This window comes from Melanotaenia boesemani, chromosome 19, assembly GCF_017639745.1.
Source record: "Melanotaenia boesemani isolate fMelBoe1 chromosome 19, fMelBoe1.pri, whole genome shotgun sequence".
Taxonomy (NCBI): Eukaryota; Metazoa; Chordata; class Actinopteri; order Atheriniformes; family Melanotaeniidae; genus Melanotaenia; species Melanotaenia boesemani.
The window spans coordinates 5,362,094-5,377,064 of record NC_055700.1 but is presented as its reverse complement, the minus strand read 5'-3'; the positions used below and the strand labels follow the sequence as shown (position 1 = coordinate 5,377,064).

The window sequence follows — 14,971 nt, the reverse complement described above, 5'->3', positions numbered from 1 at the left end:
ATCCCCTCACATTTAACTCTTGAATACTTTGGTATGCAGAGGAACTCAGGGTCCTCTCAATGACAGCAAGGTGTCCATGTCCTGTGGCTGCAGAGCAAGCCTAGATCATCACCCCTCCACCACCGTGCTTGACAGTTGTTACAAAGTGTTTGTGCTGCAATGCATTATGAGCAAACATCTTTGGTCTGGTGTGTCCAAAGGATATTGTTCCAGAAGTCTTGTGGTTTGTTTAGATCCAACTTTCCAAAGCTGTGCTGTCATGTTCTCTTTCCAAACAAGCAATACTTGTTCAGTCTTTTTCTAACTGGAGTATCCATGAATTCTAGCATTTAACATGCTAACTGAGGCCCGTAGAGTCTAAGACGTAGTTCTCTGGTTTGCTGCAGTTTCTCTGAGCATCACACAGACGCTGCTGGAACGTCCACTCTGTGGAAAATGACTATTTTTGTCCACCTGAATAATCTTTCTCATTGTAGAATGATGGACTTCTAGATTGATGAACATCAACAGCTGCTTCTCTAAGATCATCGCTGATGTCTTTCCTCCTTGGCATTGTGCTAACACACCTGAATGCAGCAGAATGACAAACTCCCAAAACGTTTTGCTTTTACGTATGTCTAACATGTGGCCGACTTTATCTGAGAGGTTCTGTGTGTGAGTGTGTGTGGGTGTGTGTATGTGTGGTTTACCTGGTCACACAGTGTTGCAATGAGTCCCTCCAAGTCATGCTTCTCATGAATCACCATCTGCTTCTCTTCATACTCCTGCTCCAACTGCATCTCCAGCTGCCTCAGCTGCAAAAACACACACACAGTGCAAAGATGAACAACAAAGCTTTGTTTTTTTTTGTTTGTTTGTTTGTTTTTTTTCTTTCTTTAACTGGTCCTGTCCAGCATTGTAACAAACAGAAGGATGGCTGCTGTGTTATGTGGAACAAATTTCCTCTGCAAGGAGAAGCTTTATGGGTATAAGGCTCTTCTTGATAATCAAATTTTTTTTATTTCTTTATTCGTATAAATATATCATGTTATCTTATCTATTTGGAATTATGGAATTTGTGTAATCTTGCTGGACCTGACCACAGGGAACAGAAAAAAAAGGACAGTAATGGAAAGAAGTAAAAAGGAAATTCAATTCAACTTAACACCAGACAACCAGCTGCTACACTTGTACATAAACACAGGTCCTCTGTAGGAAACAGAGAATTTCCTACAGCTTTCACAGATAAACTACAACCAGCCTGAGTGAACTTTTATTGGGCATGACAGGAAAATTCCTCTGTAGCAGCTGTGGCATGCATAACAATGAGCATAACACATCATCAACTTTGGACAAGCAATAAAATAAACAGATTATTGGCTCCTGTCGGTAAGTTTAGGTGGTTTAGACACACTCGATCTGTCTGTACATAGAAACACACATCTTCCATTTCTGAGCAGAGCTAATAGCTTCATGTAACATTTTAAATGCCTCCTCCACCCTGCATCCACCTGTAAGCCTCAAGTTAAACCTATTCTGTGGGATGTTTTTATCACCACTCCTGCATATCTTGGTGTTTTGCTGAGCCTAGATGTTTCCTGAAGGAATTGGCGAGGTCAGCGCCAGAATGCTGAATATAAGCTCTGTAAATAATCCCAATGTGATGTAAAAAGAGCTCCACTGAAGCCAAATCCCTGATATAACTATGTTATGATGATGATGAGTTTGCTGAGGAAGGCTGAGGAACAGCTTGTGTATTGATGGAAGTGCAGAGATGGGATATAACTGCTCCCTGGTTGTGTCACATTGTGAAGCAGAAAAAAGGTAAAGTGGATCATTAAATGAAGGACAGCCCCCCTCCCCACACTCCTCCAAAACACTGAACCCAGCAGAGCTCCTTCGACGGCAGACTGCTGCACCCAAAGCGTGACGGAAACGTGACGGAGCGCAGGTCCTTGATTCCTGCAGCAGCTAGACTGGAAACCAGCACTGCTCCCAGTAGTCCACAAACATACTCAATAAAAGCCTAAATTAATGCATTGTTTCTTTCCTTTATTTATTTTTGATTGCTATAAGTCTTCATTATAGTTCTTTTAACAACAAGTAGGTTTCTGAGGGAACCTGTGTAGAGTTTGCATGTTTTCCGACTATGTGTGGTTTCTCTCTCGGCTTCCTCCCACAGTCCTAAGACATGAATGTTAGGCTGGTTTGAGTCTTTAATTTAAAACCAAAGTAACACCCAGGTGTTATAATAAACTGTGTTCTGATAAAGGAGTTCACAATATGGTCTAAACACTGTTGGTCAACAGTCTGTGGTTGCTCTTGTCTGACTTTCCTCTTATGATGCTCCAACATTTTCAGTAGGAGACAAACAAACACACTCTGTGTGTACAGAGGCATGCTGCTCATGCAGAATGAGGTCTGACATTGTCCTCACATTGAAATAACCACAAACCTCCTGGGAAAAGACGTCACCTTGATGGTAGCATATGTCTCTCAAAAAGTCCAACATCCATCGCTGCATCAGCACTACCTTCACACATACAAAGTCATCCATGCTATGAACACTGATGCACCCCCATACCGTCACAGATGCTGGCTTTATCTGCTTTCTCTGCATGCCATTTCACCTTTTGCACATCAAACCAGACGTTTTTCCCAAAAGCAGCTGAAACATGGACTCGTGTCCAGACTTTCTATCCATCTGATATGAGTTTGGCATACAAAGTTAGTGATATTCAGCTTATTCTATGAGCAGAATTAACCTGAATGTACCCTAACCTTTACAGGTCAACTTAGACTTACTCGAAACCTTTGAATGCACATGTATAACTGTTCAATGTTAAACAATTTATTACAGAAGATGCTATTCTCTAAACCATCCATGTATCACTAAATGTTCTTCTTTACCTAACACATGACAAGTTATTGAGACAGTTTATGTCGTGGTACATCCACCACTGTTAGCTTTTGTTTCCATAAATTATCCAAGATGAAGTAATTACCATCACATGATTCTACTTACATGTCCTACATTCGCACAAACTTTTAAATTTCTCTTAAATTTCACCCAAAAGTTGATTGTTCCTTACTTTTTACTTTATGTGAGCAGTGTGTCTTCCTCCTTGTGTAATCCAGTTTCAGGTTACATTTCTGGATGCAAAGGTGGGCTGTGCGAGTGAAAATGGTTCTCCAAGGTCCTCCTGAGCTTATGTGATTGCATTGATCAGGGTGTCATGACAGTTTCTCCTGCAGTACTTTCTGTTCTTTAAACACTGGGATTTCCCAGACTCCCTGAATCTTTTCTCAATATTTTTAACTGTGGATGCAGGAAATTTTGTTTGAACCTCTATCCTTGTCCACAACCTCATCGCCTCCCACATTGATTACTGCAACTCTTTTCTCTTCGATCTCCCTCAGAAACATCTCCAAAGGCTTCAAATGGCCCAGAATTCAGACGCTCGCATCATCAAAACCCCCTTCCTTCACCACATCACCCCGATCCTACAGCAACTGCACTGGCTCCCAGTTAAATCAAGAAAAGAATTGAAACTCCTCCTGCAAACATTCAACGCCATCCACAACCTCACCCCCCTCTTATCCGTCAGATTTCCTGCACTTTGCCACCTCCTCCTGCTGCCTAAGGTCATCCTCCTCCATCCACCTTACTGTGCCCTGCAGCCGTCTCCATGGGGAGGAGAGCATTCAGCCGATCTGCTCCTCAGCTCTGGAGTTCACTTCCACCTTACATTCGTAAGATTCACAAATTCTGTTTAAATCCAGACTTAAAATTCACCTGTTCAAGAATAAATCTTCATGTTTTATACCTGTAATTTTTTTATTGTTGTTGTTTTTATTATCAGCTTGTTTTTCTTTTATTGTACAGTTTCCTTGAGTGACCTGAAAAGTGCTTCTAAATCAAATGTATTATTATTATTATTATTATTATTATTATTATTATTATTATTATTATTAACAATAATAATAATATCATTATCATTATTATTATAATACCCAATTCTGATACCCTTACATATCATCAATCCATCTGCTAACAGGTGAATCTTCCAGAGCGATAACGCTGTATATTTATTCATTTTCAGCCTTTCTTTGTCTCTATTCCAACTTATTTAAAGTAGTTTACTGCAGTCTATTTTGTCTAAATACAATAAAGTTGAGGATTGAATCATTCCTTGACAAGAGGAATCTCCTCACAGCTGTGGACGTGTTTACACTCAGAACTACTTTATCTCACAGTCCATCTCTTCCCTCTCTGTCAGTCAATCAATCTTAAAGACTCATAAGTTCACAAACACTGTGAGGAAAGAAAGACGAAGACTTCGTCTGAAATCAGCTCAGATTACAGCCCACATCAGTTTCTTTTCAGAGTTCAGTAGCAGACAGATGTCAACATCAGTTAGAGCTGACGACAAGTTTCCATTCAGCTGTGAAGCAACTTTTAAATGTTTTCATAGGAAATAGGCATTATTTGGACATTAACCTACCCGTCTCTGAGAGGACTTGTGGACATCCTCTAACTCCTCTTCCTTATCCTCCAGCTCTTTCTGATGAATCTGCTTCATCCTCTCCATCTCCATCTCAAACCGCATGTGGACCTATCAGAGAAAAGACAAAGACGAGATGAGACCGGTGGCAGGAAGAAGGCCGCTCTGATCACGCTGGTGTGCACGGGGAGCACCTGCTGCTGCTGCTGGATCTTGGAGGTGAGTGTTGTGATCTCTTCGGCTCTCTCGCTGGCTTGGCTCTCCAGGAGGCGAAGCTGCTTCTTCAAGTCAGGAAGTGAATCTGAGGCGAGGTGGACAGGTAGGCTGAGGTCTCGGATCTGAGCGCACAGCTCCTCCTTCTGCTTCTGCAGACGGCTCACCTCTGACTGGCTCTCCTGCACAAAAACACACCAAAACACTTTATTCATGTTCTAGTTTAAGGAGCCTGTATTTGTCTGGCTGCATCTCTGCAGGCGGTGCGGGTTAAATAGTTTAAACTTGTTCATGACTCATTGCAGCATGAAAGGAAAAACAAATGCATACAGACATGTAGGAGCACAGACATAAAAAAATAAAAAATAAAAATGTTTCTAGTCCATTTTATTCATAGAAATTGTTTGGTGACTGTATGTTGCAGCTCTGAATTTATATCACAAACCCAGAGTTGCAACATATTCATTTATTACCAGAGAACTGATTAATTTCTCTGAATATTTTTATACTTTTATTAACTATTTTATTTTATTTTAAGCTTGAAGTGTTGATAAACTCAGACCTGACTTTCAGCAGCCACATCAAAGCTTCACTAAGAAGCTTTTTACCAGCTCAGAAACATCAACAGAATTAAAAGTTTAGTCTCCCAGAAAGACCAAGAGAGACTCATCCATGCATTCATCTCCAGTAGACTGGATTACTGTAATGGTCTTTTAACAGGACTTCTTAAAAAGAGCATTAAACATCTGCAGCTCATCCAGAACGCTGCTGCTAGAGTTTTAACCAGGACTAAGAGATCTGAACACATCACACCAGTTTTAAAAATCTTTACACTGGCTTCCAGTCAGTCACAGAATAGATTTTAAAACCCTTCTTATTGTTTACAAATCCCAGAATGGTTTAGGCCCAGAACACATCTGTGATATGTTCAGAGAATATAAACCTAGCAGAGCTCTTAGATCCAAAGACTCTGGTCAACTAGTCCAGACCAGAGTCCAGAACAGAGTCCAGACTAAACATGGAGAAGCAGCATTTAGCTGTTATGCTGCAAACAAGTGGAACAAACTGCCAGTGGAGATTAAAGTTTCACTAAATGTAGACATTTTTAAATCCAGATTAAAAACTTTTTTTTTTTTTTTAACTTATCTTGCTTTTAATCATTTTAATGTAATTTATTATTTTATTGTGATTATGTGTTGATGCCTTTTACTCTTTCTAAATATCTGTAATGCTTTTGTTTTATGTAAAGCACTTTGAATTGTCCTGTACATGAAATGTGCTGTACAAATAAACTGCCTTGCCTTGATGAGGAAAGTGAATCATCTCTTATTTCTCATTTAGCTGACAGAAAAGTGAATGTGAGACATAAGCATGTCTAAAATGAGGCTGCTTTGTTTACAACAAAACTAATCAGAAATGAACTTTAATAACTTGAAAGTCAGAAAGGATTGATAAGCAAACACAAGGAAGCCTGGTCTGCTGCTTTCCTGCGTCATCCGTGCTGTCTGCAGCAGTTCTGCCTGTTTGCATTTATTGTTGGTTTTTCATCAGCATGTTTTTTACTTCTTCAGCCTCAAAGTTTCATAAACAAAACTGTTCTCTAAAATCTTCAATTCTCAGCCTCTGATGAAACTATAAATATGAAGTAAAAACAGTGTGAGAGGTTACATCATCAGCTTTTAGTATATAATATTATTTTACCCTCAAGCTCAGTTAGTAATATTTTAAAAAGCAGTTTTTGTGTGCAGCTAAAATCACGTTAGGCTTGAAAAGCAGGAGCATGCAAACTGTTTCTGAAAGACAGAGTCATTATATCAGGTTTTAAAAAGGTTGTTGAGTTGTTTTAATTAACTGTGACAACTTGAAAACATCCAACCATTCATTTGCTCACCAGGGACTTGTGCAGGTCCCATAAGTTTAACTTCGTGCTGTGGATGTGTGTGATGGCTGCACACATTGAGCCTGGTCTGGTAACCTTTTTTTTTATTTCAGTTAATTCAATAGACACTTTATATGTAATACTTACCATTTCTTTTATATTTCACCTTTTTATTAGCACGTTTGGCAGGGTGGTTGACTAAGTCAGGTCATGTTTGTAAATGAGAACTGGTTCTCAAACATTTTTTTACCTGGTTAAATAAAGGTTAAATAAAAATAAATAAGTGGGTGCACACCTTTAGTTGACTTATTTGTGTCACCTTGTTAATTTGGTTTGCTTTCAGTTAATCTGCATTTTTCTTTGAGTTGCCAGTTCCTGGGGAAGTTGCCTTGTGTGGGAGGTCTAAGCCCACGAAGGAAAAAAGTCCCAGTTGAGGTGGATCTTCCTTGATGAGGCGGATGCCTAATTGAACTCTTCTATTTCACAAGAGAATAGCGGGAAAGAGGTTTAAGTTTTCTATTGTTTTGTATTACTTTACTTGTTGCTTTTTTATGTAGAATTATGATTATTTAGATTTCTGTTTCCCTCATAGGTTAGTTTAAATTATTGTTAAATTTATTGTGAATTAAGTTTGTCTAAGCTCGTTGGAGATAGTTATTTTATGCCAACTTTATGTCTTGTGTCAAAATAGTCTGATCAGCCAGAAAATAGATTCCCTTGTGTGTCAGTTTGTTAGGATGGTTAGTTTTAACTTTGACCTCTTTTATGGGGCCAGAACCTTTACTTCCGGATTTTCATTTTTGTTGTTTTTTTGTAAAATTAAATGTCAAAAAAAATTTTTTTAAAAAAAACCTCCTGTGCTCTCTTCATCCTTGGCCTCGGTCCCTCATCATGTGTCAGAATTTTCTTCAGCTGAATAAAGATAAATCTGAAGTCACTGTGTTTGGAAACAAAGATGAACTTCCAAAGGTTAATGTCCAGCTTTGGCCAGCGATGTAAAAACAACAGATTTTTTAACTCTAAGCTAAACTTTAACAGCCACATAAAGCAGGAAACCGGATCAGCTTTTACCACCTGAAGAATACATCTACAATAACAGGACTGATGGCTCGACATGAACGTTTTCAGTAGTCTTGCCTACTGCCGTGGAGTTTTTACAGGCCTCTAAAAAGTCTCTAAGACAACTGCAACTAATCCAGTTGCTGCCGCTTGTGTCCTCACAATTAAAAGGGAAGATATCACTGTGGTTCTCACATCTCTATGCTGGCGTCCTGTAATGCTGCTGGTGTACAAGGCTCTTCATGGTCCAAAATATGTATTTTTAATATGAGCCACCAAGTCATCTGGGTCAAGTCTGCTTTCCATCCCAAGAGTTAAAACTAAACATTTAGTTTTCATGCTTCTGATATCTGGAACAAACTGTCATGGTTTCTGGTTCATGGTTTTGTCGTTTTTATTCTGAACTTGTCAGTTCTCTGTCTTGTTTCCTGTTTTGCTTTCCTTTGTGTTTTTCTGGTTCTTCATTGTCACATTCTCGCTTTGTTATCCCGGCCTCTGTACATAGCTCCAGGTTTTACTTTGTGAACTGCCAGTTCATTGTTTGTTTTTGTAATGCCGTGTTACTCGAGTTTTGTCAGTCGGTCATTTTCAGTACTTCTGGTAATCCCTGCTTTTGCTGTGTCTTTACTTTTATTAAAACATCCTAGAATCCACTGGGATTTCCACGAGTCCTGCATTTGATTCCTATCTCCTCAGCTTTCACGATCCTTGGCATGTACTACCAGAAAACCTGAAGTCCGATCCAAGGTCTTTTAAATCAGGTCTGAAAACTCTTATTTGTGTCTGCTTTTAATGAAGATGGAGTTTTTCTTTCTGGCTATATATACTTGATTATGTGAATTGACAGTGATGATGATGATGTTTCTCATTGTCATCTGTGCCATATGTAACTCATTGTATATATTTTGTTGTCTGTTTCTTTCTAATTTAGCTTCTTCTCTTTCTATTTTATCTATTTTTTTCTTTTTAGTTTGTTGTAATTCTCCTTTTAATGTTTTTTGCACCCTGCTATAATTATTTTATTGTTTTATGTAAAGCACTTTTAGTTGTCTTGTACATGAAATGTGCTCAAATGTGCTAAACAAACACATCTGCCTTACCTTAGCTTAGTTATGGGGGAAACACATCCAGGAGGGGATCCCAGATTCAGATTTAATTGTGCAAAGTTGATTCATGCATATTTTTATTGAAAAACACACATCTTCCACATGTGAACACAAACACACCTGTAGGTTGCGTCGCAGGTTGAATATTTCAGTCCCCAGAGCTGCCATCTCCTGGAAGGCTTTTTCCTTCTGCTCCCTCTCATTATCTGCTTCCTCCAGAGCCTGAGTCAACTCACTGTCAAACCTGTACCAATGCACACAAAAGAATAGATAAATGCTGTGGAAGAAATATTAAAATGGTTAAACTTTACATCTTTCTGATCAAAGTGTCATCACAGGTGGTGGTGTATCATTTCACACATCACAGAATCATTTTAGAATCATTTAAATTAAACATGAAGATGATGCAGCAGCGGGGAGATATCTGATCTTCAGACCGGAAGAAAACCAGCCTGAGGTGGAGACAGACCTCCTCTGTTTGCGGTCCAGTTCGTGCATGCGACTCTGCAGACTGTCAGTGAGCACACGGGCATCCTGAAGTTCTGAGGTCACCCGGCGACAATGACGTTTCAGCTCCACCGTGCTCCTTCTGAACTGCTCCAGCTGGGCCTGCAGCGTCACCACCTACACACACACAGGCAAAGTGTTTTTAACTTCAGACATTTAATCTGCCATCAGTGCTGCTGCGCACGTCGGCGTGTCCTGCATCACCTTGGTATCGAGCTGTTGTCTGGTCTGTCTCTCCGTCTCCAATTTTTCCTCCGTCTGCTTCAGTCGTCTGCGGACGAATTCCACCTCCGTCTGGCAGCACTCCAGCTGCATGGCCAGCTCACTTTCTGTGTGACGGACAGACGGACGTGACCTTGTCAGGAGTGATCCATCACTTGAAATCTTGAAACATTTTGGTGTTTCTTGTTATTCAAAACTGCTTTCCAAAAGTTCACGGCACAAAATATCTAGTTTTTCTTTTCTGTGCTGCAAAGATTAAACTTACCTGATAGGTCAGAAATGTATTGAATTGACTGCAATGGAAATGTAGCTGCAGCTCGCTTATTTGGTGCAAGAATTTAATGTGGTGTTTAGACCGCTGTGTGTCTGTGTGTTTATCACATTTGATGGTTATTAGCATTATCAACAATCTCTCCACATTCATAGTGTTTCTGTTTCTGTCTTGTTCTTTCTAAAAACACAGCCCCTGCTCTAAATGCAGCAGGAGCTGCTTGACTCTTCACATCTTATCTTGTTAGACCAATCAGCAACTTTCAACACGGTAAACAAACACATTCTGCTATCTGTATTCCTCCTGAAATGGGCGTCTAAGATAACACTTCGTTTGACTACTACCTCACATAGCCTTCTTTAAAGGTTAATGTAAAGACATTCACACCACATTACTTTCCTGAAGGAGAGCCTGAGGCTCAGTGCTGGGGTCCCTTTTCTTTGCCTTACACACCCCCTTCTTAAGTCCAGTTATCATCTCACATATAGATGTTTCACTGCTATGCAGATGATGTGTAACTGTACCTGTCAGTCCTACCAGATAACTGATGTTTCAGTCTTGAATAATTAGACAATATCAGTAGATAATTTCCCAGACATCTACCAATAATCCTGAAGTTGTGACCCTCATCCGAACAGATCTGTCTGATCTTTTTGCCAGCTGGTAAACAGTATTAGTGTCTCAGTGCTCGTACCACGAAGCTCAGAGCCATTTGTTGCCCAAGAGCTGTAAATCTACTTAAGTACATTTTTAATTTACTTTTACGCACTTATTAGAGTTGATTGCTGCATGACACAGTGACAGGTTTTGTATTTTATGGCCTGCTTTTTTTTATTTAATATTCAAATTTTGTATTGGCTCTGCTCTGTGTTTAACTATAAACTGAACTGAATTGATTTCTTCATTTCTTTCTCCAGTCAAGGCTTTGAGAAACATGGAGCTGATGAATGATGGCTAGTTCGCTTTCTCGAACCACAAGCTTGAATTTTGTTCCTCAGCTGTTTGGAGCAAAAGCGTCTGCTAAATGAATTCCTCCACCTCTGCTTTGGTTTACCACTGACAGAACAGTATGCATCCAGATAGCCGTCGCTGACCAAAGAATCAGTCCACAAACACAAAGATGAAAACCATTAATTCAGTTGCAGAAATCACATAATTTTTTTAAGGATTCAAATTTTGTTTGCTGGTATTTAATAATTCAGTCTGGCTTTCAGACTCATGACAAACCACATTAAGCCCTCCTACTATTTGAATTGTGGATTTCAGGGATATGCACAATTCTCACACACTGCTTCAACCCGGCTGCACTAAAACAACAGCAAGCCTGCCAATCAGTTTGGTTTTCCTCTTTCCTGCAGTAAATTCTTCAATAAAAAGCAGCAAAAAGTAGATTTTACCTGTTGCAGCTCCTCTCTGACTCTCTGCAACTTGAGCTTTCTGCTTCTCCTCCTCCAGCTGCTTCTCCAGTGTTTCCATGGTAACCTTACACTGGTCGAGGCGAGTCTGTGGTGGAAAAACAAAAGATGCATGTTTAAGAACAATAAGGACGCAGTTATTTAAGAAAATGCCATTTAAGTAAGCAGCTGTTTCTGCACCCAAGGGCCAGATTACTTCATAAGCAGTTACTTTGGGCTCCTGCACTGAGCAGCGAGTAATAGATTACTTTCTCAGTGGGCCTACCAGCAGGTCTTTGTTCTCCCTGCTGAGTCGAAGCCTCTCTGCCCTCTCCACATCCAGAGCCTGACCCACCGCATCGCCACGGAAACGCTCATCGCTGAGCTCAGAAGTCACAGCTGTAATCTACACACATGGATCGCAGCGTTAGCAGTGTGTGTGTGTGCGTTCATGTGAACTGTGTGTGTGTTGCAGTATAAACCTTGGTCTCCAGGCTGTCTGCAGTCTGCCTCAGCTCATTTCTCTCTTTCTCTGATTTCTCCAGGCGGCGCCTCAGAGCCGATAACTCATCCTGACAAAATGAAAAAGGGATGCATCTCTCAGCACCTGAAGCATCTTTGAAAACATGATTTGTCACATTAATTGACATTTTGTAGGATTATTTTTTAACCCTTCTTTCACACACAAACACTGACTGAACATCCACTATTTCAACTATCTTTTAGTTTCCATGTTTTAGATTTGTTACCTTAAAGAACAACAAGGATGTGTTAACAATGAGAGACTAAAACTATTTATCAGTTAACCACGCCAACCACTATGTTTCCGTTTGTCTTCTGTCTGTCTATTCATGTCAAACTTTTGCAGGAGTTGAGGCTAAAGTTGGCGAAACCAACAGAGACTCTGCAATGGCTGATAAGATGAACAAAACCACAACGTATCGGTTTAAACAAACTACACATTGAGCCTAAAAGCACCAGCATACTTCCTCTCTCTGCACCTTAAAGACATCAGAACTGAGGAGAAAGATAAAAATCTAACAGTGATGTGAGACTGTAACCAGGCAACCTCACAAACATCTTCCAGGTGAGTCAGAAAATGTGAACTTTATCCAGAGTTAAGCATTTTATTTATTGAAACAGAAACACATCACAGGGATGCTCCCTGAGGGTGATTTGTAGTTTCCAAAAATGTGACTTTTAAGGAATGTTCTCTTATATAGTAACCAGCCCTAAAACCGTTAAGAAAACCTTTCATTTTAATTGTAAACCTCATAACACTTCTTATCCTATTTCCAAACACTCATGGTCCTGAAAAACATTTTTTTCTCACAACTACTCACTTTATTGAAAACATCCCGCTTCCCTAAGCATCTCTTCTTCTATGGTGTTGAGTAGTTTTCCGTCCCTGCTTTTACAGCAGCACGTATTATTAAACATTATTGCTGATTGATTGTGGAGGTTGAGAAATAAGCTGATTTATATCAGCCACAATCCGGCCATTACAGAAACACGTTTTGCCCTTGAGATGTGGAATGAAGCGGTAGTGGTGTGTTTTATGTAATTTGTAAACGTGGCTGAAGCTAAGTCTCACATTTTACAAAACAAATCTTTTAGAATAAAGTAATTGTGTGCCTGATATTTAAAGTTCAGGATAAATCTCACTAAAGGATACAACAGTGCTGAAGTAAACTGGCATGTTTACAGTTAAATCAGAGCCATTATAGTTAAAAAAAAAAGAACAACTGGCATCTGATTTTTCTGGTGGTTTTAGGAGTCTTTATTACTAATGAAAACATCCCATTCTCAGCTTATTAATTAAGAATAAGACACAACCATAGATAACTGTTAACTTTCACAGAGATAACAGCTTGTTTTCTGCTCTGGTGTAAACATCACCATCTAAATCTCAACAAGATATCCATAAAGTCTGTGTGTGTGTGTGTGTGTGTGTGTGTGTGTGTGTGTGTGTGTGTGTGTGTGTGTGTGTGTGTGTGTGTGTGTGTGTTCACCTCCTTGGCCCTGAGCCTCTCGTTATCCATGTTGACGTCGAGCTGAGGACGCACTAGGCAGAAAAGTTTCCACCAGCTCCAACTGGTCACGACCCTCAGAGCTCGCAGGTTCCTCTGCAGACACCTGACCGCCATCTGCTGCACCTGGACACACACACACACACACACACACAAAGATTTAATGTAAAATGCTGCAGATGTTGGAAACTGCATATTCATTTCAATTATTGCACATTATCCTATTATGCATTAATGAACATAAAGTGGTAAAACGCTGCATTCATCATCCCAAAGTTATGTTTTCACTGAATGATTGACAATGATATCATATGAAAATAGAAGTTATTTCAACTTGGACAACACTAATTTAAAACCTGATTTACTAATAAAGCACAGAATCTCACGTTCATCCCGGTTGGGATGAGTTCAATAAGCTCCAGCTAGTTGTGGAAATATGGTAAATTTATAGAAAATTTCTATTTTCTGTAGAAGTCTTAATTATGATTTAATTCTCCAAACCAGAGCTCAGCTAACAGACGAGGACTCATGATGACCACCTTCAGACCAGAGAGAGAACTTGTACAAAACAACCTGCAGAAACTGTGTTTACATGGATCCAATCAGAGTAAAAATGAGTCGCCTCAGATTATCTGGTCCGCCTTGATTGGAAATAATTTTCAACCCATTTAAAAGGGATGGTTTAAACCTTTTCATGATCAGATCAGCAGGAAAAAATTACCATGACTACACTCTTCAATTATTTCTGGTGATTTCTGTGCATGCTCGACGAGTTTCAGAGAAGGCTTAAAAAATGGTGGCAGCGCGACAGGACTGGACTGCGATGAATACAAAGTTAAAAGACTTAAAGATAACTGGGCATCTCAATAATCAAAAGGCTCAAAATAAGAAAAAAATCTTTTATCTTCTTCTGAATTCAGTGAGTGAGTCCACTCCGGATGGGATGAGGTTCTGTCTTTTATCAGGGGATTGTGGCCAGTGTCTTGTTTTATGCTGTACTTTGTTGGGGTGGGAGCATCACCTCGAAAGAAAAAAATTGGATGAACAAACTTATTAAAAAGGCCAGCTCAGTGGTGGGGCTGAGCTTGGACTCTGTGGACATTATTGTGGACAAGAGGATGAGGACCAAACTAAGAACTGTTCTGTCTTTCACAGACCATCCTCTCCACAGTGTTGTAAGTGAACTTAAGAGCTCTTTTAGTGGGCGAATGGTGATGCCTCGGTGCTCAACTGAACGTTTAAGGAAGCCATTTGTTCCTGCTGCTGTGCGCTTTTATAAAGAGCACCTTTTATGATTTTCACTGTATTTGTATGTTTTAATGGTTGTGTTCTGTGTTGCAATGATGTCGTAATGGTGTGTAGCAGAGTCTATTAATGTATGTTGTATGTTTTTGTGTTAAGCGTCCTTGGCAATGTAGTTTCCCCCCTCGGGATTAATAAAGTTATCTTATCTTATTTTATCTTATCTTATTATTTCAAAAGTGTCATGATTGTATGAAATCTTTCCATCATGTAAACACACACCTGATCGGATCACTTTACCCAGCGTCCATGTAAACATGTCAGCTGGAATCTCTGATCACACTGATTTCAATCAGATAGATGAAATATTTGTCCATGCAAATGTAGCTGTTGATGTATTATTACCTTAAAAGACACAAAACAAACACAAGAAAAGGTGGAAAAATAGACAAATTCAAGATAAGAAGAAAAACAATCCTTGAGAAATCCAAAAGCTACAAAAAGAAACCAAAAAAACAACAAAAAAAAGGACACAAAACAGATGGAGATGATTATTACCTCAAA

General features: G+C 39.5%; 1 protein-coding gene across 1 annotated transcript in view; it reads right to left on the bottom strand.

Moving 5' to 3' along the window:
• LOC121630396 (unconventional myosin-XVIIIb-like) overlaps window positions 1-14,971 on the bottom strand; it is a 66,748-nt gene that overhangs the window by 22,121 nt on the left and 29,656 nt on the right. Inside the window, exons 23-32 of the mRNA XM_041970681.1 lie at window positions 13,148-13,291; window positions 11,618-11,707; window positions 11,422-11,541; window positions 11,139-11,244; window positions 9,453-9,577; window positions 9,211-9,365; window positions 8,862-8,985; window positions 4,679-4,879; window positions 4,485-4,595; window positions 690-794 (exon numbers count right to left, since the gene is read on the bottom strand). Of these exons, the coding sequence (XP_041826615.1) occupies window positions 690-794; window positions 4,485-4,595; window positions 4,679-4,879; window positions 8,862-8,985; window positions 9,211-9,365; window positions 9,453-9,577; window positions 11,139-11,244; window positions 11,422-11,541; window positions 11,618-11,707; window positions 13,148-13,291 (1,281 nt within the window). The remainder of the gene's footprint in view (window positions 1-689; window positions 795-4,484; window positions 4,596-4,678; window positions 4,880-8,861; window positions 8,986-9,210; window positions 9,366-9,452; window positions 9,578-11,138; window positions 11,245-11,421; window positions 11,542-11,617; window positions 11,708-13,147; window positions 13,292-14,971) is intronic.